Raw genomic sequence first — 26,512 nt, forward strand, 5'->3', positions numbered from 1 at the left:
TTTCTCTTGAATACTGCATTTGGGCATCAAAATTTTAATTTAAGTCTGGATTTCTTTCAAGAATGCTTGGAAATCTTCTATTTTATTAAATGACCATACATTCCCCAAAAGAGAATGAAGTCAGCTTTGCTGGGTAGTTGATTCTTGGTTGTAGACTCAGTTTCCTTGTCTTCTGGAATATCATATTCCATGCTTTCCATTCATCCAGTGTAGATGCTGCCAGATTCTGTGCAATCCTGACAGAGGCTCTGAATTGTTTCTTTCTAGTGGCTTTTATGTCTTCTTCTTGGCTTGAGAGTTCTTGAGCTTAGATATAACATATCAGGAAGTTGTCACTTTGGGTTTAAAACAGGATGTGATCTGTGAATTCTTTCAATCTCTCTTTTACCTATATTCAGTTTTCTTGGATAATTTCCTGTAGTATGATGTCTAGGCTTTTTTTCTTTTTTTTTTTTTTTTTTTTTTTTTTTGGTTATGACATTCAGGTAGTCCAATAATTCTTAAATTGTTTCTCCTAAATCTAGTTTCCAGGTCAGTTATTTTCTCAGTGAGGTGTCTCATATTATCTTCAATTTTTTCACTCTTTTGATTTTGTTTTAATATGCCTTGGTGTCTCAAGAAGTCATTAGCTTTTAATTGCACAATTCTAATTTTTAAAGACTGAATTTCTTCCACAACCTTTTGATTCTCCTTTTCCTTTTGGTTCATTTTCCCTTTCAAGTCATTCTTCTTTTCCAATTTTTTTTGTGTCATTTTTATAGGTCAATTTTGGCTTTTAATGCCTATGCCTCTGTTTGTAACTGACCTATTTTGGATCTTAGGCTATTATTTTCCTATTTCTTTTTTTCTTCAACCTATCTTATTTATTTTTAAATTCCTTTTTAAACTCCTCTAGAGCTTCCCTCCAGTTGTCATTTTTTTTGAGCCTTTGCTTGATATTTCTTGGGTCTCATCCTCATTCATTGATTCTGTTATTTGGTCTGTACCCCCAGAGAAGCTTTCAATTGTAGCTTTTTTTCCCTTGTGTTTATTTCCTTTTTTCCATCCTATGGACTATAAACTTAAATTTCTCTTGATTTACTGAACTATAATGTTTGAGCTACTATGCCCTGAGGCCAAATCTTTTCTTTTCTCAGTCCTCTGCTGATATACTAGAGTCAACCATTTGAGCTACCCTGCTTAGCTAGCCTGCCCTGAGGCATATTTTTCACTGTAGCCAGAGGGTCATGGGTGTTTAGTCAGATGTCTCCCACCAAATCCTCCCTGCCAGCTATTGTCAGAGATGTGGACCTCATCTGTTGGGTCAGAGGTATATAGCAGTCTTTAAAAAGAAACTACTTACAAAGGTTCCAATGTGAGTTAAATGTTAGCCTTTAAAAAACTACTGCAGGCTCTGGCTCATACCACTAGCTCAGTCATATCACAGGTCTCAGCTAGGTGGCTGGAAAATGGCCTTTTGCCAGCCTGTCTCTCCCTTATCCTATGGAAATACACACTGTGTCTACCTTTCAAGTTGTTTTCAATAGGAGAGTCCTGTGACTTCTTGTTGGGTTTGGATTCCTGTTTTCTTTGAAGTGCAATGTAAATATTGGTTTGGAAAGATTGTCAGAGAAGTTTGAGCTTTAGCTGCTTTTAAGCCACCATCTTGGCTCCACCCCATAAGCCCTCTATTTCATGGAATTGACATGTTCTCACTAGAGAAGTTTGCTGCTGTTCATCTTCCATTAAGTTGTGATCAAGAAATTCATGTCTTGGGGCAGCGGGGTAGCTCAGTGGAGTGAGAGTCAGGCCTAGAGACAGGAGGTCCTAGGTTCAAACCTGGCCTCAGCTACTTCCCAGCTGTGTGACCCTGGGCAAGTCACTTGACCCCCATTGCCCACCCTTACCAATCTTCCACCTATGAGACAATACACCAAAGTACAAGGGTTTAAAAAAAAAGAAATTCATGTCTTTGTGCCTTCAATATATTCCTTTATAAAATTATGTGTTTGTCTTAATTATATGCAAAGCTTTTTCTAAATTCAAAAATCTATGACATTATATTCTTGAAATCATTGTAACTAATGGCTAATTGTAACTAATGACTCAGTGTACTAATTGTTGTGGTAGGTTTTATATAGTACCCCCTAAATCCTTATCTCTCTAGCATTCTCAGTCAACATACAAGTGAATTGCATGTGAAATGAAGGACCCCTTCTGGTAAACTTAAAGAAGGGATAGATAAGTTTTGACTTCTTCCTTATGCTAATTATGACCAAAAGTCTCAAAATATTTTGTGACAAAAAGTTGTTTAGTAGATTGATGAGCTAGAATTGAATAGATATATTAAAATAGCATCCCCTGTCCCTCAGGTAGCTCTTATTATCCTTAAAGTTTAAGGTTCATATTCAGGGTTTTTTCCAGAGCATTGAGAGAGGGAAGGTATATTTTTCCCTGCTCCTTTACAAGTTATGACATTGTGGCCTCCTAGACAAACCTGCACCTAAAACAGAGCAGTCTTTTATTTGTACCTTCTTTCCTTTGAACAAGATACTGTGAAATCTCTTAAGAGACATAATAACTTCCTCTTCCCAGACACCCAAAAGCAGTAGTGCAGTTACTGCAGGGGGTGATAGAGAGAGATAGAGAAAGATGGAGAGAAAGATAGGCAGACAGAGAAATTATACACAAGAAAAAACAAAAGTTCTAAGACTTTTAAATCACATATTAGCAGTCTTTAAAAAAGGAACTGTTTGTAAAGTTTTCAATGTGAGTTAAATATTAGCCTTTCAAAAATTTATAATTCTAAGGTTGTTTATTGCCTATCTTATTTTTTATTGTACATAAATATAATTTTCTATTTTCTCCTTGATTATTGTTCCTCCTTTGGTTTCAGGTGGACTCCTTAGACTATAGCAAAAATAGTATTGTTCCTCAAGAATATGAACAATGGGGGACAGCTGCGTGGCTCAGTGGATTGAGAGCTAGGATGAGAGGCAGGAGGTCCTAGGTTCAAATCTGACCTCAGACACTTCCTAGCTGTGTGTCCCAGGGCACATCACTTTACCCCCATTGCCTAGATATTACCACTCTTCTGTCTTAGAATCAGGTAAGGATTGAAAAATAAATAAACATCATCAAAGCTACTGATCTATCATTTAAAAAAAGAATATGAACAATGGTAGAATTGAATCACTGGTCAATCTGATTTTCCTACTGAGAAAACCACACCACTCAAAAGGAATGAATTGAGGACCAGTTGCTAAGTCAGTTAAAGGACACAGATTATTCAAGAAATGCATGAATTAGTGACTGTGTCAGAGAAGAATTACTAGAAACTAAGTTTATTTACAAATCTTCTTTAGTATAGGTAAATAGTGTTTTAAGAAATATATGTTATTGTGAAAAGTGATACCACCATTTACATAGCATTTTTGATTAATCTTTTTATCCTACCAGCATATTTTCAGGAATCCATTTCTGAAGTATCTTCAACTTTTTATAGAGTCTACCTTTTTAGCTTTAAGTTTCTCCTTTTCTTTATTCCTTTGTCAAGTAGTTAATGATCTATAAACAAAGTAGGACAAGTGCTATTTAAAAGAAAATTGTAATGCAAATAACCATTCTCTAATTTGCATCTCTTGTAAAGGATGGAAAATATTAATGGAATACTTGGGGAATCCTGGAGAATCTATCCTCAGGCTATCTGGGAATTGAATAGCAGGGATGGCAAACCTCTATTTAAAAACAATTTTTTGTAGTTTCCTGAAAAATTTAATTAAGTATACATAAAATTTTCCTTCCTTCAAGTAAATGTGAAATGGACTTTAGAAAGGAGAAATATTTGTCCTTAATATTTTCAATAGAACTAAAAAGGAAGGTTTAACATGCTTTTATAGATGAAACATGATAATTGTCTTCAAATACTTTAAAAGGAAAACAAGGTAGTACAATGAATAGAGTACAGGGTCTGAAATCAGGAAAACCCACTCTCCTTTCTGATTTCAAATCTGACACCAGACACCCACTACCTTTGAGATCCTGGGCAAGTCATTCAACCCCTTCTTGCCACAATATTCTCATTTTTGGTGCCATCTTCTATTTCCCCCCAATTCTTTTTTTACATATCATCTTAAATCACTTAGTACCCCAACTACCTATGAATAATTCTTCTAACTATGATAGTTAATACAGTTTTTTTAGAGTTACAAATATAATTTTTCCATACAGGAATATAAACAATTTGACCTTACCAAAGCCCTTAAAAGAAAATAAAATTTCCCCTCTCTTTCTTGTTTACCTTTTCATGTTTCTCTTGAGTTTTGTATTTGGACATAAATTTTTCTATTTAGTTCTGGTCTTTTCTTTACAAATACTTGGAAATCTTCTATTTTGTTAAATACCCATATTTTCCCCTGGAAATATCTAATCAGTTTTGATGGGTTTTGATCATTGATTGTAGCTCCAATTCTCTTGCCTTTCTGACTATCATATCCCAAAAGCCTTCCAGTCCTTGTATGTGGAGGCTGTCAGATCCTGTGTAATCTTGATTGGTACTTCTTGATATCTTAATTGTTTCTTTCTGGCTTCTTGCAATGTTTTCTCCTTAGCTTGGAAACTCTTGAATTTGGCAATTACATTCCTGGGGATTGTGTATTGAGGATTTAATGTAGAAGGTGATTTATGAACCCTTTCAATGTCTATTTTGCCCTCTTGTTCAAGAATATCAGAGCAATTTTCTTGGATAATTTCTTGTAATATGATGCCAAGATTTCTGTTTATTTCCAGATTTACAGGTAGGCCTATGATCCTGAAATTGTCTCTCCTGGGCCTGTTTTCCAAGTCAACCATCTTCTCAGTGAGATATTTCATGTTTCCTTCTAATTTGCCATTCTTTTGACTTTGCCTTATTAATTCTTGATGTCTTCTGAGATTGTTATCTTCTACTTGCTCAATTCTAGTTTTAAAAAATCTTGTTTTCAACTATGATCTTTTGATTTTTATTTTTGTTTTGGTCTATCCTGCTGTTCATGGCTTCCAGTAGGTCAATTCTGGTGCTCAGTTTGCTTATCATTTCATCTGATTTCTGGGCTTCTTTTTCCAAGTGGGAAATTCTGTCTTTTAAACTACTAATTTCTTTTCGAACTATTTCCCACTTTTCTTGCCAAGTTTTTTTCTATCTTTCTCACTTGATTCATCATCTCAAATCTGGGCTCCTCAAGAGCTTGTGACCAATTTCAATATTTTTGGAAGGTTTGGATGTGTTTACTTCTTTCTTGTCCTCTGCTGTCTCATCTGGAGTTTGGAATTTTCCTCCATAGAAATTATCTGAGGTCAGAGGCTTTTTCTTGTTTTGTTTTGTTTTTTCTGTTTTTTTGGTAGTTGTAGATTGTAGTTCTTGGGTTTTAGTGGCCATTTCTTTGTGATTTTATTCTTCCCTTCCCTATCAGAAGTCTGAGTGAGAAGTGGATGCTCTCTGTGTATCTAGCTACAGAACAGTTTTTGCCTGAGGCTATTTTTCAGTCTCCTTTGTGTCTGCTGTGTGCAGCAACTCTCTGCCTTATCTCCATGCCCAATCTCCACATTCCTCAGCCTCCTGAAGTCCAGAGTCTCGCTGCTCTCTGGGTAAGCCTATAGTGTCCTCAGCCAAACATGGAAGAACCTAGCAATTGCCTCACATTTGCTCTGACTCTGGCTCTGGTAGTATAAGGGAGGGGTTATAAGCTTGTGCTTTGGTAGAAGTAATTATACCCCCTTCTAGCATGTGTCAACCTAACTTCTCATATTAAATTAGCGCATGGTATAGATACTGAAATATAGAAATTATTAATGAAGAAGAAGAAGAAGGAGGAGGAGGAGGAGGAGGAGAAGGAGGAAGAGGAGGAGGAGGAGAAGGAGGAAGAGGAGGAGGAGGAGGAGAAGGAGGAAGAGGAGGAGGAGGAGGAGGAGGAAGAGGAGGAAAAGGAGAAGGAGGAAAAGGAGGAGAAGGAGGAGGAAAGGGAGAAGGAGGAGGAGGAGGAAANGCCAAAACATCGGCAACAGAACAAAATTGGGTAGGTATTAGTTTTACCATCTTCTGTAAAAGTTTTAGGTAGAGATTCGTGGTATCATTGTTCTCACATTAAATTAGCACATGGAGTAGATAATGAAAGTGTAGAGATTGTTAATAATGATAATGAAGATGCAGAAGAAGAAGAAATTGTGTAATTTGAGATCATCAGTCAATTAGAGTCTGCAGTCAGAAAGTTCAGTAAGGAGAGGATCATTCCAGTGGAAGATGAAGGTCTGATGGAAGAGGACATGGATGAAGAGGATTCAAGATTTATGAACTTTGTATTAAGACTGATGAACTTATGAATTGAACTGATAAAAACTTTCATGAATGATTTGGATTAAGTGGTTTGAAGGTGTTTTGGGTAATATAAATAGCATCACTACATATTCATATGCATCCAACATTGCACATAAAACTATCAAGAATTTCAATGGAGAAAAGGAGAAGAGGAGAAAATGGAGAGAAGAGAAAGATTTCCTTGAGGAATGGAACATCATAAGAAGAAAGGAGATCTGAAAAAGATCTGGAGTTTTGGTAGGTATGTTGCAACACAATATAGCAAAGTACCAAAATATCAAATCAAATACATAAAAACACAAACGTTTTAGGATACATTTTCTTCCTCATGGAATAAAACAATGTATAAATACTAACAAAATTAGAATTAGCTATAAGATAAGTAAGTACTAACAAAGGACAGTTAGTTACTAACAAAGATTAGCTAGTTATTTAGGTAGATTTAGATAGACTAATATACTAATATCTTAGGGATAGTCTAGAAAAGTTTAATAAAATAAAAATAGTATTAGATTAGATTAGAGGATAAGATAAGGTAGTAATGTACATTACAGTGTAAATACAACAAACATAACAAAATTTTATTACATGAAAAACATATAACATACTACAGACCATGTATCACAAAATAATGTAAATAGATGTGTAAATAAGTGTAAATAGGATGTGTATATTATAAATTGTATTTTAGTGTAAGTATTGTAGATATGTAAAGGGTGTACATATTGTTTTGAGGAAGATTAGTTGGTAATAGTGTTGGACCTAGCAGGAAGGGCTGGAGGATTCCAAGATGGAATGAAGGAGCAGGAAGTAGGGCTTGTTCTCTGAGAGAGACTCCATTAGTGGTTGGCACAAACTGTTGCTGGCCCTGGGAGATCTCAGAGTTAAGGTCACCCTGCATCCTGATTCCCTGGGATCCTGAGTGGTGGTGGCTTTCAGCAAGTGGACAAGACCTGCAGAGCTGCACCAAGTGGAGGAGTGGTTTGGGATCTGGTGGACAGCATCTCAAGCATGCACTCTCTACTTGGGTACCTTGGATCACCTTGGCTTTTGGCATCCTGTGATCATCTTTGGGATTACTGTGAGAACCCTCAAAGCCACCCTCAGGCCCTTTAACTGTGCTGGTCAAACCTGGCTGGAATCAGGTTTGAAGCAGCCTTTGCAGTGACTCCAGAACTGCTCCTTTGAGCCCTGCCTGGCCTAGGTCAGTTAGAATTAGAGTAGACAAGTCCTCCCCTTTCCCCTGTGATTTGCAATTTAGTTTTTTAAGTGCAGAATCCCCTATCTCACCTTTATTTAGTTAATCATAATTAAACTGTTAAAAATCTTTACCTTGCCTGCTGGTTCCAAAGACCCTGGGCCTAGGGGTGAGCTGGGTGACCGTTGGGGTTAACTGCCATTCAGACAGTTAACAGCAGCTTGGCAGTGAATCCTGGTCTCCCTATCCTGGTTGGTCCTGTCTCTCCTTTAACCCAGTGTGTGTACCCACAAACCATTTAGGTTATATTTTAACATCCCCAGTGCCCCACCTTTTACAATATGTATATTTGGCATGTATATATTATGTTTACATGTACATATATCATGCATACATATATTATGTATATATTGTATGTGTGCATCCTATGTATATATGTATAAATATAAATGCTATAGATAATTTGATATAAGTGAGTTGCAAATATTTAAATGTAATTTGCATAAGTGAGTTTATTGTTTTGTTGTAATTTTGCTGTACAACTTATGCAATGTTGTGTTATAATGTGTTTTCCAAAGCTTGTTTGCATTTATTAGTTAGCATACAATTCTGAATTAGTTTAGGAGTTGTGTTTGATGGTTGTTTTGAATTTTGTGTTGATATTTCATATTTGTTGTTGATTTTGTTAATTTTGTTGGAAATTTTGCATTGTTACTTGTTATTTTGTACTTTGAACTATGTTCAATGTATTTATCCTTTTACCTTTCCTTGTGATATCCTTAGAGTAGGGCAGAGTAAGGTAGTGTTAAATAGAATAGAGTTAGTGTAGGTTGTTTGTTATTTTGGATTAGATTTTAGTTTAGTTTGTAGTGCACAAATACCAAAATATTGTGTGAAACATTATTTTGGATTTGTGCAAAGGGAGAGGACAGTAATAGGAAATAGGCTTTAAAAGTAGGAAAGAAGACTTAGCACGCAGGCTAGGGGAAAAAACATTGGCTGACATCCATGGATATTCTGAATGGAATGCAGGCAAAGAGGGAGAAGAAAGAAAAACTGTCATTGATTTTTGAAAGGGGTTTGGAGCAGAAGTGCTGCCAGCAGTGTCCCCATAGACTTGGGATCTGTGAGAATGGAGAAGTTTGAAGACAACATCTCTCAAGATAAGCCTTAGTAGTGGAAAGGGTCTATTTCTGGTGAACAGTTGCAGGCATTTTCCCCTCCCTGGTATCTCTTGGATTATTTGCTGTGCAAGGTGTTGTTTCCTGGTATCCTGAAGCCATCAAGGAAGTGACCTGGACCATTTGTGAGAAACCCCAATATCCAGCTCTCTCCCTCTAGACCTCAGCCAACACTGTCAGCCTGAATGAAGTTAGGTTGACAGAGAAACTTTCCCTTAGAACTCCAGTTCTTTCAAGTTAGAGATTTCTTGTAACAGATATACCTCTCCCACTCTCCTGACCATAATAATACAATTAAACTGTTTTATGTTTCCCTTTTCCTGTTGGTTTCCTCATAGTGTGTGTATAGTTAACTTTGTGTTTTTTTCCCTGGCTAGGTAGATCAGTGTGGCAGTTAAGAGCCAACTGTCACACCTGTCAGTTGCCCAAACCATTCATTGAACTGTATTTCCCCAGCTTGTTAGGTCCCAACCTATTGTCCATTCCTGTCTCCTACTCACCCTTCTGAACCCAGGTAAAAATATATAAGTTAACCCCAGTTTTTACCATAAGACGTGGAAATGCCCAAACCCTGCTTTCCTTCAAGGGTGTGCCCTATGTATGAGCCCCTTCACTTGTCTGATTTTGGTTTTTGTTCTTTTGAAGTGCTTTATATTCATAAATGGTGAGGAGAGGAAGTCCTTTGTGTCTGCTCTGTGGCCATTTTAGCCCAGAAGTCTATTTCCTTATTTTTTAAATGGATGATAACTGCAACTACCTTATAGGATTATTGTGATATCAGATGAAAAGTATTTAGCAAAATGCTTAGTACATGCTGTTCAGTTGTTTTCAGATATGTCTGACCCTTTGTGATCTCATTTGGGATTTTCCTGGAAAAGATACTGGAATAGTTATGATGGCAAACCTTTTAGAGATCAAATGCCCAAACTGCAACCCTCACACTTCATGTGAGCCCCACCCCACCTCTTACTGTAGACAAGGAAGAGAGGGAGGAAGCATTCCCATTGGGCTGCTAGGCAGAGGGGTGGGTGACGTGGAACTATTCTCAGATGTGAGTGGAGAGAGGGAAGGGAGCAGTGCATGCCATACGTTCACCAACACAGGAATAGGAAAGCTCTTTATATACAGAGAATTTTTTCTATTTCTTTCAATTCATTCCATAATGAGGAAAATATCCTAAGTTTTCATATATGCATGTGTACATACATACACACACACACATATATATATATAATATTTTTAGGATTTATATTAGTATGTATATATATTAATATACATATCTAATACATACATATATACATACACATTAACATAGGTATCCTTTTCTTTCCTATGTACTACAGATAATTGAATACAGCCTTTACAAAGGTTGTACAGCTTGAGATGACTTTTGAATGTATATAGCTGAAGATTCTGAGCAGAGAGATAAGTGATTTGTCTAAGGGGCCCCATATAGGATAAGTGGCAGAGACAAATTTTACCTTTAAAATCACGATTCTGATATGGTGATTCATGTCCTAAATTTCAGTGATATAAGACTATCCTTATTGGTGGAGATACAGGTCCTGCACTGTGTAAGGGGTAGAGAAAAGTTAAGAGTAAAAGAGTTTCCTTTTTCTGTCAGGCCTCCACAATGTAGATTCTTCAAGTGGGAGGCCTCCTTCAGGATTATTCAAAGGAATCTTCTTCAATTATAGAAGGAAGATGAAAAAAGCCAACACTTTTTCAAGTTGCTGAAGGAAAAGATTTTAAGGCATGAGAGGAGTGAATAGTCTTCAACATTTCTTTATTCTCAGCTTGCTCCTCCAGAAACTTCAAAGAGCTTCCCCTTAAGTGAAATCCAAGGCCTTTTCTCTTGTTTGAGCTGAGTTACCTCACTCCCAATGGGAATGGTTCTTCACTCTTTATGCCCTATTATATATTCTCCTACAAACACTTTGATTTCTGTCTTGATCTGATTTAGATAAACAAATTTCTTTGCTAATCTCTTTGTGTGCCTGTGTATATTCATTAAATATGAAAGGAAAGGAGTCTTGAATATTGAACTTGGAGTTCTACTCCCCCCAAATGGAAGTGTTCAAACATAAGCTCAAACACAATGTCCTCTAGACTAAAATATTTAATGGAAAAAATAGATATATTTTTTGTCTGATAACTCTCAGAGGAAAGACTGACCTCTGTCTTTGACCTCCTGCTTCTCCTGGTAGAAATAAGTCACCTTTGAAAAATATTGGGGGAGGAAGAGTTTATAGACGTCTATTTTGCCTCCCTTTGAGCCACACAATGATAAGTCCATTATTATGTATGTGGGGTGCATTTCCTTTCCTAACACCATATTGAAAATAAAACAACTCCCATTTTTCTAGCTTTGAATTAAGTAAAGCTCTGTACTCATATAGCAATATGAAGATTGTATTCAACTCTAGTTTGAGACTGGAAGTCAGAGGAGATGTTAAGATATAGGGTAATATTCTGAAAGAAGATATGCAGTTTATAACTACTACCAGGAGGATTTTCCCAGACTTCACTTAGAGAGTAACCACAATACAAGCAGAAGTGGAAAGAAGGGGGTGGTGGATACACAGAGCAGGTTGACTTCACTGGGTACAAAGAACTGATGGCTATACTTAAAAGAACATTATGAGACATTTAGTATCTCAATTCTCTCCAATGTGATTATGATTAGCTAAAACTGAGAGTAGACCTTGAACTGATATTTAAGTTGCTCTCCAAGGTAATGTAATCCAGTACTGTCCAATGTACCTGGATTTGTTTTTGAAAGAATGATTACTGAAATGAAGAGATAGAAAGAAGACCTACTCATCTCCTAAAACATTTCATTGCTCCAGGTGATCAAGGTCCCCAATATTTAAAAAATAATTCCCAGATAAAGACCTCCTATTCATAAACCTTTACCATCCAGAAGAAGTGGAGGATAAAAAATGAATATAAATGAATAGAAGAAAGCCAAGGGGATATGAGGGGGAGGGAATGAGCAAAAGTTGTTTATTTATATATCTGCTATTCTGAGTTCCATTATAATTTTCTTTACTGAAGAAGTCACTTGAAAGTCAATCAGCTAAATCTCATGAGTGAAGTTGGTTGATGAGAGCAGGAAATATTCCATGTAACAGTCAGGGTTTTAAGGGCATGTAAGAGATTTCTTACTTTATTCCAGATAATACTTATGTATATACTTTAAACCTGGGCAATATAATCTTATCCCCAACAAACTGGAGTACTAAGAGAAGGAATAAAGCAGGAAAGAGTATTAGCCAAAGAATCAATAGATGTAGTGTACTCTGGTAAACAAGGGAGTAGTTAGCTTCAGAATGCCAGCAAATATGAAAAAAATAATAAAATGTATATATTTACAAGATGCCTTATTTGCCATATTGTATATGTACAAATAATTTAAATATCTATGTTATATATATATATATATGTATATATATATGTGTGTGTGTGTGTGTGTACATACATAGACATTTCATTTTATTTTTGTCAATAAAAACCAAATTCGTTGTCCCTCTCACCCTCCTTATCCATGGAGAAAAGAGGCAGAAAAACCTTTGTAATAAATGTGTATAGGGAAGCATAAAATTCCCAAATTATCCAGGTTTTAAAAATGTGTATTTTTCTGTACCCAAAAGCCTTTCCTCCTCTGTCAGGATTTGGATAGTAAGCTTTAACATGTATTCTTCAGAATTATGGGTCATTTTGTTGATCAGAGTGCAAATTGTAAAAAGGTTTTATCTTCATAATTATGTAATTATAAAAATTGTTCTCCTGATTCTGCCCACTTCATTTTATATCAGTTCATGTAAGTATTTCCAGGTTTTTACAAAAGGATCCTATTTGTCATTTCTTATAACACAAAAGGATTCTATCAAAATCATATACCACAACTTGTTGAACCTTTCCCTAACTGATGGACATCTCCTCAATAACCAATTCTCAGTGACCACACCAGGAATTGCTATAAATATTATTGTACTTATAGGTCCTTGTCTTTCATAAGGGAAAAAATCTTTGGAATGGAGACCTAATAGTGGTATTTCTGGGTCATAATTTTATAGTTCTTTGGACCTACTTCCAAATTGGTCTACTGAATAGTTGGATACATCTACAAATCCAAAAGTACAATGTATGCAAATTTTCTTACTTCCCCTCCAATGTTTGTCATTTTACTTTTTGGTCACATTAGCCAATCTCATATGGTTCCTCACACTATATTAATTTTCATTTCTTTAATCAGTATTGATTTAGAACATTTTTAATACATAAGGATTAATTTCTTTCTCTGGAAACAGTGTATTCGTATCCTTTGATCATTTATCAATTTGAGAGTAAGATATATTCTTATAACTTTGGCTAATTTTACATATATCTGAGAAATGAGGTCTTTATCAGACAAATTTGCTGTAAAAAATTTCTGGAGTTTTCTGCTTTCCTTCTAATCTTGCCTACATTGGGTTTTTTTTACAAAACCTCTTTAATCTCATGAAATCATAATTATCAATTTTACCACCCATAATGCTCTCGATCTCTTATATGGTTAAAAATTCTTCCCTTATCTATAGACCTGACAGGAAAACTACTCCATTTTCTTCCAATTTGTTTATGGTATGATCCTTTATGTCTAAGTCATTTAATCATTTTGACATTATCTTAGTCTATACCTAATTTGTGGCAAATTGTTTTCCAGTATTTCCAACAATTTTTTGTAAGATAGTGATTTCTTGTCCTCAAAGCTCCAGTATTTGCATTTATCAAACATTAGACTACTATGCACATTTACTTCTATGTAATGTGTATCTAATATATTTCTTAGTAAATACTAAACACTTTTTGATGATTGCTACTTCATAACAGAGTTTCAGCTATAGTTAGTAGCAAGACCACATACTTTCAAATACGTCTTTCATTAATTCCTTTAATATTCTTGAGCTTTTGTTCTTACAGATTAATTTTGTCATTTGATTTTTTTAGTTCTATAAATTAATGGTAGTAGTTTGGTATGGCAATGTATAGGTAAATTAATTTAGGCAGAATTGTCATTGTTAATATATTAGTACAGCCTACCCATCAGCAAATAATACTTTTCCAATTATTTAGATCAAATTATGTGTGAAAATTGTTTTGTAATTGTGTTCAAAGATTTCTTGGGTTTGTCTTGTAGGTAACATTTTTACATTGCCAATTATTATTTCAAATGTAATTTCTCTTTCTTGCTACTGGGGTTTGCTGGTAGTTTAAAGAAAGGCTGATAATTTGTTTGGCTTTATAGTATATACTAGAAATTTGCTGATGTTGTTAATTATTTCAATTATTTTTTAGTTGATTCACTAGGATTCTCCAAGTATACCATCAGATCTTTTGCAAAGAGTAATAGTTTTGTTTCCTTATTGCCTAGTCTGCTTTCTTCACTTTTTTCCTTCTCAACTTGTTATACTGAGATCCATCAGTAAGGAGTGGAGCCAGTATGGTGGCTTAGGAGCACCAAAAGCCAAAACCTCTCTGACAATCCTTCAATAACCAGTCTTTAAGATGAGCTTCAAAGAAAACAGAAATCCAAACCCAACAACAACAAGAAGTCACAGGAATCTCCTGCTGAACAAACTAGAAAGGTAAGCACAAAGAGTCTATTTTCATGGAATAAGGGATATATGGGCTGATAGAACACCCTCCCCCACCTGCAATAAGACGTGAATGTTTGTGTGAGACCCAGGCAAAGGCTACAGTCATGGGGGAATGCCTCTGACTCACCACACAGGGTCCAGGGCTCTGACTATAGCTGGAAGGGAGGAAGTGGGGGAAGGGGTATTCAGTGGGTTACCTTCCTCCACCACCACACTGAAACCTGCTAAAAGACCATGCTATCTATGTGAGCCCCAGGCAGAGGTTATAGCTGTGAGGCAATATATCTTTAAGATTAAAATTAATATCCAATAGCTCCAAGTATTATAATTTATAAAGTTTATTAATGGTCACTTGAAGTAGAAAAAATACAATAATAAAAGTAAAAGCCTGAGTAAAAACATGTGAGAAAAATTATCCTGCCTGGTACTCACCCCACCTCCACAAATCATAATCAGGGGAAGAGAATATATCCAAAATTTATACTCCCTATGTTAGCATGTGAGAAGGAACATAGGAAGCTGGGATTTAGAGTCCTGGAAAGACAATTCTAATTACACAATCCTCCCTGTGATTCCATTGGGAAACAAGCTTGTATAAATCTTCCAGTTTTACATGCCTAGATTCCCCAATGAATCAATACACAAAACCAACTTTATCTCTAAAGATCTTTAACTAGAGTTACATACAATACCTCTGACCCACCACACTAGAACTAGGGCTCTGACAATGGCTTGCAGGGAGGAACTTGGGGAGACCACCTGACTAGACACCCTTAGCCCTGATAGCTACAGTGAAAAATTTGCCCCAGGGCAGGCTGCTCAGCAAGTTAGCTCAGATGGTTGAATCTAGAATATCAGCATAGGATTGAGAAAGGAGAAGATTCAACCCCAGGGCATAGCAACTCAAATGTTCTGGTTCAGTAAATCAACAGAGGAGCAAGTTCATAGTACATAGCATGGAAAACATAAACAAATACAAATTAAAGATAAATAAAATGAGTAAATAAGAGAAAAAAGAATGTTACAAATGGATTGTTATACCTAGCATTTCTAGTACAACCCTGAATAACAATGATGGTAATAGGCATCCTTGCTTTACTCCGGAGCTTATTGGCAAGAATTGTAAGTTACCCATTCAGATAGTGTTTGCTAATGGTTTTAGTTAGATAACATTTTTACTCTGAGAGGCTGTTCAGAGACCAAATAAGAAAAAAAAGCAATCTATTAAAAAAAACAACTTTTCACCCCAGGCCAACTCAAAAAAGCAGTGTTTTGCCTAAAAAGGTCAATAAGCTCAGAGTTTACTTCATTCACTATGTAGGGAGGGAAAGGGGATTAGTCTCATAGTTTACATCTACATTTGGGTACAAAATAGTACTTCACCACTGATAGGCTCCCAGCAATAGTCTTACCTCTAAAATTGAGAAAATATCAGATCAATACCTCTTCCATCAAGAGACATGACTGATCTTTATGCTATTTACTGCTGTTCAATAGATATTGGCACAGCTAGGATATTTCAAAGCCACTAGTAAGGAGATTACTATGTTGGCCTTCTTCTAGAGCTTATAGTCTCAAAAAGTTAAGTCGTTATTAAAAGAGGATTAATTTACCACAAATCTATTAGCTTAGGCATCTCTAATAAAATATATAGTTTTATAAAAATGATTTTGCAAAAAAATATGATTCTGAGATATCCTATTTTTGTAAACCTTGTAAATATCTTTCCATTTTAATACCCCATGCTAGTAAAATAGAATATAAGTACGAATATCTTTTCCATCTCTAATAGTCTATTAACTGAAAGGAGCATTGCATATTATTGTCTACCCCTCTCATTTTATAGATGAGGAAAACAGGGCTAATAAAGATGGAGTAACTTGATTCAGACCAAAAAATGAAATAGGAGCAGAAAAAGACTTGGTCAGGCATCCTAATGAGTAGTCATCTGTTGTCTCCACAATAGCATAATATGATATTTATATTCTTAATTCAAATTTAGATTTATAAGTTGATAACACATTTACTTTTTCCTTCATGGACTTGGAAATGCTCTTTAATAATCTTAGCTTAAACAATATTTATGACCAAAAGTAGCTTTGGAATTAATTTATAAACTCTGCAGCTAGTTTGTCCTAATGTAAAAGGCTATATAATAAAATAAAATAATTTAATATTTGAATGGATATATAGTCTTTTTGAAACTATAAGACACCAATGGTAAAGTTATCAAAGATTATGGAAGACAGGAGCTCTAACTCAGACTTCTAGTCTCTATACTTATTTAATATATTCATTAGTTTGGTTATATTTTTTAACCTACTTTATTTTGAACCTATGTTAAGGTAATATCTAAAGCAATTCCCGAAGATGATTATAGTCTAGTGAGAAAAACATCATTTTTTCAAGGCAAAAAAAAAGCTTCTGAATTAATATGTTCTCTATTCCACAGTATCAATGCACAGTATCCTTAGAAAGAATATAGATTATGTGTTAAGAGAATACATACAAAACCAAGGCATGTATTTATCATAAAATTCTCCCCCAAAATGAATTTTACAAACAAATAAACAACGCATACTCATAAGTTTAGGATTAAATTGTCCTCTTTGTTAAAAGGCATCATGACATAAAGCATTTGACTAACTATGGGCAAGTCACAAGCTCTCAATGCTCTAGACAATTATGAAAAGTTGTTATGAAAGATGAAGGAGTAACTAGAGCAGCAGTTCTGTGTCACCATGAGAATCTTCTCCAATCAAGTTTAAAAGATCATAAAATGAATACAGTAGTAAAAGAACCAATAAGGAGACAGGGTGAAACAACTTCCAAGAAAAGAAAAAGCCAAAAAGTATGTAGACAATATCTAGGGCACTGGGGTGATAGGAAAGCAGAGGCAGTAATAAGCTATAGTAAGGAGGGAAAAGCAAGCCAAGCACAAGACACACACCTCCACCCTGTATCTACTGCAACAGGTTCCCAACCTAAGCTCAAGTTAATATTCAGATCCTTGAGATTCTGCTGGGGCAAATAGTAGTACAAGGCAACCCACACCCCTTGAAATTTCAAACCTGTAAAGAAGTCAAAAGTCCTAGCTCAGGGAAAACTGGACTGAAGTGGGCTGATCCTTTTGGGCCCAGAGGAAACCAGGAATCCCAGTATGGGCTTGGGATAAGAACATAATCCACGGTTTGAGGTGAGGACTAAGTGTAGAGTTCCAAGACAGGGCCATCAAAGATGTGCCTGATTGGATCAAAAACACAATTAGAGGGGCCTGGATCTTAGGCTTGGAAGATCATGGACTGGGACTGTGGCTTGGAATTATGACTTGGAACTTTGACCTGGGACTCAGGCATTGGACTGCATCTGGGATGGTATTTGTAGAATATGAAGTGTGAAATACTTGGAAAAGACCAGGAAAGGGATTGTTTAATGGAATGGAAAATAAAAAGGAGGTTAAAGTAAGAACTTTCTGTAGTCCATAATATGTTGACCTAGAAAATAATCACTATTATGACAACTTCAGGATTCGGTTGGGTAGATAGCAAAGATACAATTTAAAATTTACTTCAAGACTTCCAGGTTAAGATGGCCCCAGAGAAGAAGTAAAGCTCTTTCTCTCCTCTCCACCAACTGATATAAAGTGTTTCAAAAGGACAAAACCAAAATCAGATGAGAAAAGGGGTTCCACTGTAGGGTGAAGAATCAAAGGTAGGCAGAGTTTGGGCATTTCCATGATAGAGGGGAGCAAAATAACTACCAACAAAGAGAGAGCTCACCATCACTGTCCTTCTCCACCTATGGCACCAGAGTTGGGGCAAGCATGAGGAAACCTCTAGATTCTCATGGGGCTGGCTGGGGATACCACAGATTAACACTAAGAGACTTGGGACCCCAGAAGGCTGAGGAACTCAGAGTTTGGGCGAAGAGACAGAGCAGTGCTGTGTACAGCAAACACCCTCTCAGAGACTCGAAAAACAGCCTCAGGGCAAAAACCTCTCCAGAGCTCAATATAAAGACTTGCCTATCCTCCTCACTCTTACTTCTGACTGGGAAGAAACTAAAGCAATGGCCAACAACAGCCAAGAACTGTAATCCACAACTACAAAAAAAAAAAAAAAAAGAAACAAGAAAAAAAAACTTGACTCTAGATAATTTTGATGCAGAAAAAACTACAGACTAAAGAGGAAACAGCAGAAGACAACAAAGAAGCAAACATATCCAAACCTTCTCCCCAAAATGGAAAATTGTTACAAGCTCTTGAGGAGCTCAGATTTAAGAATATGAACCAAATTAGAAAGACAGAAGAAACGTGGCAAGAAAAGTGGGAAATAGTTCAATAACAAAATAACAGTTTAAAAGACAGAAACACACTCTTGGAAAAAGAAGGCCAGAAATCAAATGAAATGATAAACTAATTGGAGACCAGAATTAAGCAGCTAGAAGTCATGAAAAACAGGATAGACCCAGCAGCACCACGATCATGTGGTGCCCGGGCCAGGGGACCCAGGGCAGCCAAAGAGGAAGTGCGAGCTTGTTTTCTTTCAGTTTCTGAGCTCCTAGCCCAGCAAGATGAAAGGGGGCACTGGCCCGAGTAGCAGCAGCGGCAGCGGTGGCAGTGGCAGCAGCAGCAGCGTCTGCAGCCTCTCCAGACGCAGCCTGAGGACTCCATGAAGTCTGAGTGGCGCCTGCAGCCCAGCCCGGCCGAGCCCTCGGTTTTCTGATGGAGGTTCCTCAATGGGACCCACTGAGAAATGACTCCCTGCCACCCACCCTGACCCCAGCCTTGCCCCCCTACGTAAAGCTTGGCCTCACCATCTTCTACACCGTCTTCTACTCACTCCTCTTCGTGTTCATCTACGCCCAGCTCTGGCTGGTCCTGCACTACGGACACAAGCGTTTCAGCTACCAGACCCTCTTCCTCTTCCTCTGCCTTTTCTGGGCCTCTCTGCGGACCATCCTCTTCTCCTTCTACTTCAAAGACTTTGTCGCGGCCAATTCACTGAGCCCTTTCGTCTTTTGGCTGCTTTATTGCTTTCCCGTGTGCCTCCAATTTTTCACCTTGACCTTGATGAACCTGTATTTCACTCAGGTGATTTTCAAAGCAAAATCAAAATACTCCCCAGAATTACTGAAATACCGACTTCCCCTCTACCTGGCTTCCCTCTTCATCAGTCTTCTTTTTCTGTTGGTGAATCTAACCTGTGCAGTACTCGTAAAAACAGAAAATTGGGAGAGAAAGATTATTATTTCAGTTCGAGTTGCCATTAACAATACCCTCTTTGTTCTCTGCGCCATCTCGCTGTCTGTCTGCCTCTACAAGATTTCCAAGATGTCCTCAGCCAATATATACTTGGAATCTAAGGGTTCATCTGTGTGTCAAGTGACTACCATTGGAGTGACCGTTATCCTGCTTTATGCATCCAGAGCCTGGTACAACTTGTTTATATTATCCTTTTCTCAGAATAAGAATGTCCATTCCTTCGATTATGACTGGTACAACTTATCAGACCAGGCAGATCTGAAAAATCAGCTTGGAGATGCTGGCTATGTAGTGTTTGGAGTGGTCCTTTTTGTGTGGGAGATCCTGCCCACCACCTTAGTTGTTTACTTCTTCAGAGTTAGAAATCCTACAAAGGACCTGACAAACCCTGGGATGGTCCTGAGCTCAGTGGAGTGAGAGTCAGGCCTAGAGACAGGAGGTCCTAGGTTCAAACCCGGCCTCAGCCACTTCCCAGCTGTGTGACCCTGGGCAAGTCACTTGACCCCCATTGCCCACCCTTACCAATCTTCCACCTATGAGACAACACACCGAAGTACAAGGGTTTAATAAAAAATTATTCCTTTGGATTCCCAAGGACAAAGAAAAATGCAAAAGTAGTAGATTAGATGGTATCTCTAACCCAGATCCCAGACCGAGGAATACACAGTAATCCCCCATAGGAATTAATACAGTATATGAAAAATAAATTCTCACAATTTTATTCTGCAGTGAAAAGTTTCAGAAAAACAAGTTCAGAGACAGCCAGATGTTAAGGGCACTGTCACAGAAAAAGTAGGATTTGACTTTGTTTCTTGCTACAGATTTCTGATGGCTCCAGTGGGACTAAGCAATAATTTAGATAGACAAAACTTTATTTTAGTTAGTACTAAAGAACTGAGCCTAGTTATTTCCCTAGGCATAATTTAATTTTTTTACTTGTACTTTTACAGAAGTCATATTTCATATAACTTAAAAGATAATGCTAAAGTATAGTAAGATTCTCTCCCAAGACTTTGTTGATGCAATGTGTTTTTTAGTTTGCACAGATATTTTTATGTATAATTCACTTTAAAAGTATACAATATATAGTTTAATGTGTACTGTATGGCTTGATGCATTCCTCAGATTAATAAATTTCCAATAAGATTCCAATTTAAAAAAAAAAAACAGGATAGAGCAAACCAAAAAAATGAATCAAAAGATGATAGCTTACAACCAGTCTTCAAAGATCAGAATTAGGCAAGAAAAATCTAATGGTCTCACAAGACAGCAAGAACTAATAAAGAGAAGTCAAAAGAATGACAAAATAGAAGGAAACATGAAATATCTCACTGAGAAGATGATGCACCTGATAAATTGGTCTAGAAGAGAGAATTTGAGAATCAGAGGTCTACTTGAAAACCTAGAAATAAACAGAAATATTTATATTATCCTACAAGAAATTATCCAAGAAAATTGCCCTAATCTTCTTCAACAAGAGGGCAAAATTAGATATTGAAAGAATCCACAGATTACCATCTACACCATAGATTACCATCTACATTAAACCCTCAAAAGACAACACTCAAGAAAGTAATTGCCAAATTCATGACCTTCCAAGTTAAGGAGAAAATATTGTAAGAAGCCTGATTGATGCTCAGATATCAAGGAGCATCAATCAGGATTATACAAGATATGGCAGCCTCCACACTAAAGGATAGAAAGGCATAGAATATGATATTAAAAAAGTTGAAAAAATTGGTTCTAAAACCAAGGATCACCTACGTATCAAAATGAACTATATAAGTCTAGGAGATAGTATGTGCATTTAACAAAATAGAAGATTTCCACATATTTATAAAGAAAAGACCAGAATGAACTGGAAAATATGATGTCCAAATACAAAATTCAAGAGAAACATAAAAAAGTAAATAAGAAAGAGAGGGGATTTTTTTCTTTTTTTTAAAGGCTTCAATAAGGTCAAATTCTTTATATTCCTACATGAAAAAATATTATTTGTAACTGTCAAAATTGTATTCATTATGATAGTTATTAGAAGAATTATTCAGAGGTAGAGGTTGGGGTACTAAGTGGTTTAAGATGATATGCGAAAAAAGAAAAAGGGGGATGATAGAAGATTGCGCAAAAAGAAACTTGAAGGAATAAGAAAAATAGGATAATCTATATCACATAAAGAGGCACATGGGAGGCAGAGAAGAAGAATACTATTATAAGGAGAGGAAGAGAGAGCCAGTAGGTAATACTTACACCTGGTGGAATCAGTTCCGAGAGGGAAGAGCTTCTAGATCCTTTGGAATATTGCAATATATCTTACCCTACAGGAAAGTTGAGAGGAATAAACCAAGAGGAGGGGATTGAGAAGGGGAATTCAAAAAGGGAGGGAAAGAGAGTGGGGAGGGAATTTAATAAACCGTAAAGAAAAATATGAGGGGAATAAAAAGGGAGGTGGTGAAAAGGGAAGTAGAACAAGGGTGGGGATTAGGAAAGCAAAATACTGTTGTAATAGGAAATAGTGAAAGAAGAAAGGGCAGACCTAGGAGAGAAAATTAAAATGATGTGGAATGCATAGGTGGTAATCATAACTCTGTATGTAAATGGGATGAACTCACCCATAAATGGAAACAAATAGCACAATGTATTAGAAACCAAAATCCTACCATATGTTGTCTACAAGAAACACACATTATGAAGGTAGACACACACAGGGGAAAGATAAAAGGCTGGAACAAAATTTATTGGGCTTCAACTGAGAAAAAGAAGGCAGGGGTCATAATCATAATATCTGATGAACCCAAAGTAAAAATAGTTCTGATTAAAAGAGATAAGGAAGGTAAATTAAATCCTGTTAAAAAGCAGTATAGACAATGAGGACATATCAGTACTAAACATGTATGCACCAAAAGGTATTGCACCCAAATTGTAAAGACAGAAAAATTGGAGCTTAAAGAGGAAATAGATAATGGAACTATACTAGTGGGAGACCTGAAACTGCCTCTATCAGCACTAGATAAATCAAACCAAAAAAAATAAATAGGAAAGAGGTAAGAGATGTGAATGAAATATTAGAAAAATTGCAGTTAATAAATACATGGAGAAAAATAAATAGGGACAAAAAGAATACACCTTCTTTCCAGCAGGACACTTTCAATTTTATTAATTTCTCCTTTAATTTTTAGGATTTCTAATTTAGTTTTTTATCTGGGGATGTTTAATTTGTTCTTTTTCTAGTTTTTTTTAATTTGCATGCCCAATTCATTGACCTCTGTGCTCCCTAATTTTTTAATATATGCACTCAAGAATATAAATTTCTGGTTCCAGGTCAAAATAGAGGCAGAGTAAAAAGCAGCTACTTGACCTCTCCTAACTCACACATATAGGGCTCCTCAAGAAGACATAAAAACAAATCCAGACGAATGAAGGGACCCCACAACAGGGCACAGCATTGAAGGTACGTGCAATTGGGGCATTTAAATGTTATAAGGAGGTGAAACAGCTCTCACTAAAATGCAAGCTGAGCAACCCCCCTCCAACACACACATCACCTACAGTGCCAGAGCCAGCTCAAAAGAGTCAGAGAGAATTTTGGGCACCCATTAAATCCTTGTCAGCCACCTGGGGTCACAAGGGCCTGCTCCTGAGAGCATCAAGACTTAAGACCCCAAGAGGTTAAAGAACGCATGGACTTTGAACACAGACCCTGAGCTCAGGCACACATGCAGATCATGAGCACAGGCGTGAGCATGGATCCTGAGTGCAGGTGGACCTTGGGTGGGGACCCAGTGCAGAGGGGTGCACAACTGTGGAAGCAGCTCCCTGAGACTGTTAAAGAAGCTTTGGGCAGAGGAACAAGCAAGGGGACAAACAGGCTTGACCCTGAGAACAACTAGACCTGAGACATCAGGAGCCTAAAGAGTGCAGACAGACCCTGGGTGTGAGGATAAATCTGAGAGGGTGCTGGGCTAAAAATGGCAAGCCAGACTCAGTAACCCTAGAAGAGAAAGATCAGCAAGAAGAAATCTGTAACACTTGACAACTTTTACACAGAGAAAATCCAGACAACAAAGCAAACAACAGAGGAGAACAAACAAATAATCATATCCAAATCTTCCCAAAACAATGAAAACTGGTCATAATCTCTTGAAGAGTTCAAATCTGAGATAAGAAAAGGATGGAAGAGATATGGCAAGAAAATGACAGTTTAAAAGGGAGATGACCCCAACTGGAAAAGGAAAAACCAGTCTCTAAAAGCTAGAATTGAGTAATTCTAAAAAGATGCCCCCAAATCAAAAGAATTGATGAGCAAATTGGAGACGAATATTAAATAGCTTTAAAACAAGATATACCAAATCAAAAAGGAAAATCAAAAGCTTGTAGCAGAAAACCAGCCTCTAAAGACAGGAATTGGGCAAGTAGAAGACAATGATCTCTCAAGATAGCAAGAACAAATAAAGTCAAAAAACTGATAAAATATAAGGAAACATTAAATATCTCACTGAGAAATTGACAGATCAAGAAAACAGGTCTAGAAGAGACAATTTGAGAATCATTATTCTTCCTGAAAAAGTTCTACAACAAGAGGGCAATATAGACATTGAAAGGATCCATAGATCACCCTCTACACAAGACCCAGAAAAGACAACCCTCAGGAATATAATAGCCAAATTCAAGATCTTCCAAGTAAAAGAAAAACTTTTACAAGAAGCCAGAAAGAGACAATTCAGATATAAAGGAGCATCAATCAGGATCACACAGGATCTGGCAGCCTCAACACTAAAAGACGGCAAGGCTTGGAATGTGATATTCAGAAAGGCAAGAGAACTGGGTCTACAACCAAGGATCAATTACCAATCAAAACTAACTATATACTTCAATGAGAAATTTTGGGCATTCAACAAGATAGAAGATTTCCAAGTATTTGCACAGAAAAGACCAGGACTAAATGGAAAGTTTGATATCCACCCACAAAAATAAAGAAAAACCTGAAAAGGTAAATAAGAAACAGAAGGGAAAGAAATAAAACTCTTATTTTTAAAATTTGCCCCTTTAAAGGGTTCAATAGGATCTAATTATTTGTATTCCTATGTGGAGGAATAGAACGTATAATTGTAGTGAACTCTATTCACTATTATAATATTCACTATTATAGTAATTAGAAGAATTATTCATATGGAGAGGGTGGAATACTAAATGGTCTAAGATGATATGAGGGGTGGGAAAGAGGGGGGTGAATAGTAGAGGACACCAAGAGAAACTTGAATGAATAAGAAAAATAGAATATTCTATTACACACAAAGAAGGTATGGGAAGGAGAGGGGATGAATACTATTATAATAAGGAGAGGAAGAGAGCATTAATGGGTAATATTTAAACCTTACTCTTAGTGTAATTAACCCTGAGAGAGAAGAGTAGCTATATCCATTAGAATATAAAACTCTATCTAACCCAACTGAGAAAGTCAGAAGGGATAAACCAAGGAGAGCAGGGGAGTGGAAAGGTCAAAAAAGGGAAGGGAGAAGAAGGGGGGAGGGAATTAATTAAGCCTTAAAAATAAAAAGGAGGGAATAATAAGGGAGGGGGTAGAAAGGGCAGTAAATCAAGGGAGGGGACAAGGGTTACTGCCTTAAAGCAAACCACTGGTTTAAAAGGAAGGAGTGTAAGAAGAAGGAGTAGGACTAGGGGAGGATACAAAAATGTCAGCGAATGCAGAACTGATAAGTATAACTCTGAATGTGAATGGGAAAACTTGCTCATAAAATGGAAGCAAATAGCAGAGTGGATTAGAAATCAAAATCCTACCATATGTTGTCTACAAGAAACACATATGAGGCAGGTGGACCTACACAAGTTTAAGGTAAAGGGCTTGAGCATAATCTTTTGGGCTTCAAATGAGAAAAAGAAGGCAGGAGTGATCATTATCTCTGACAAAGCCAAAGTAAAAATAGATATGATTAAAAAAGACAGGGAAGGGGCAGCTGGGTAGCTCAGTGGATTGAGAGCCAGGCCTAGAGATGAGAGGTTCTAGGTTCAAATCCGGCCTCAGACACTTCCCAGCTGTGTGATCCTGGGCAAGTCACTTGACCCCCATTGCCTACCCTTACCACTCTTCCACCTATAAGTCAATACACAGAAGTTAAGGGTTTAAAAATAAAAAAATAAAAATAATAAAAATAATAAAAAAGACGGGGAAGATAATTACATCCTGTTAAAAGGCAGTATAGAAAATGAAGAAATAACAGTCCTCAATATATATGAATCAAATGGCATAGCATCCAAAATCGTAAAGGAGAAACTGGCAGAGCTCAAGAAGGAAATAGATAGTAAAACCAAACTAGTGGGAGATCTAAATATTCTTCTTTTATATCTAGATAAATCAAACCAAAAAATGAATAAGAAAGAGGTAGGAGAGGTGAATGAAGTCCTAGAAAAATTAGATTAACTAGATGTGTGGAGAAAAATAAATAGGGAAAAAAAGGAATACACCTTCCTTTCAGCTGCACATGGTACATTCACAAAGATTGAAGATATAATAGGGCAAAGAAATTAAAAAAAATGCAAAAGAGCAGAAATAATAAATGTAACCGTCTCAAATCATAATGCAATATGAATAATGACTAGTAAGGGCACCTGGAAAGGGAAATGAAAAACTAATTGGAAATTAAATAACACGATTCTCCAAAATCAGTTAGTCAAAGAAGAAATCATAGAAACAATCTACAATTTCATTGAATAAAATGACAATGATGAGACATCCTACCAAACTTTGTGGGAGGCAGCTAAGGAAGTACTTAGGGGAAATTTATATCCTTGATTTCATATATTAACAAATTAGGGAGGGCAGACATTAATGAATTAGGAATGCAACTTAAAAAACTAGAAAGTGAACAAATTAAAAATCTT

General features: G+C 36.6%; 1 protein-coding gene across 1 annotated transcript; it reads left to right on the forward strand.

Annotated features, from left to right (window-relative positions):
* Positions 1–19,075: 19,075 nt before the first annotated feature.
* LOC123233800 (integral membrane protein GPR137B-like) lies at positions 19,076–20,032 on the forward strand. Its single transcript, XM_044659844.1, has one exon. The coding sequence runs from the start codon at positions 19,076–19,078 to the stop codon at positions 20,030–20,032; it is 957 nt and encodes a 318-aa protein (XP_044515779.1).
* The last annotated feature ends 6,480 nt before the right edge of the window (positions 20,033–26,512 follow it).

Source organism: Gracilinanus agilis, chromosome 2, assembly GCF_016433145.1.
Source record: "Gracilinanus agilis isolate LMUSP501 chromosome 2, AgileGrace, whole genome shotgun sequence".
NCBI lineage: Eukaryota > Metazoa > Chordata > Mammalia > Didelphimorphia > Didelphidae > Gracilinanus > Gracilinanus agilis.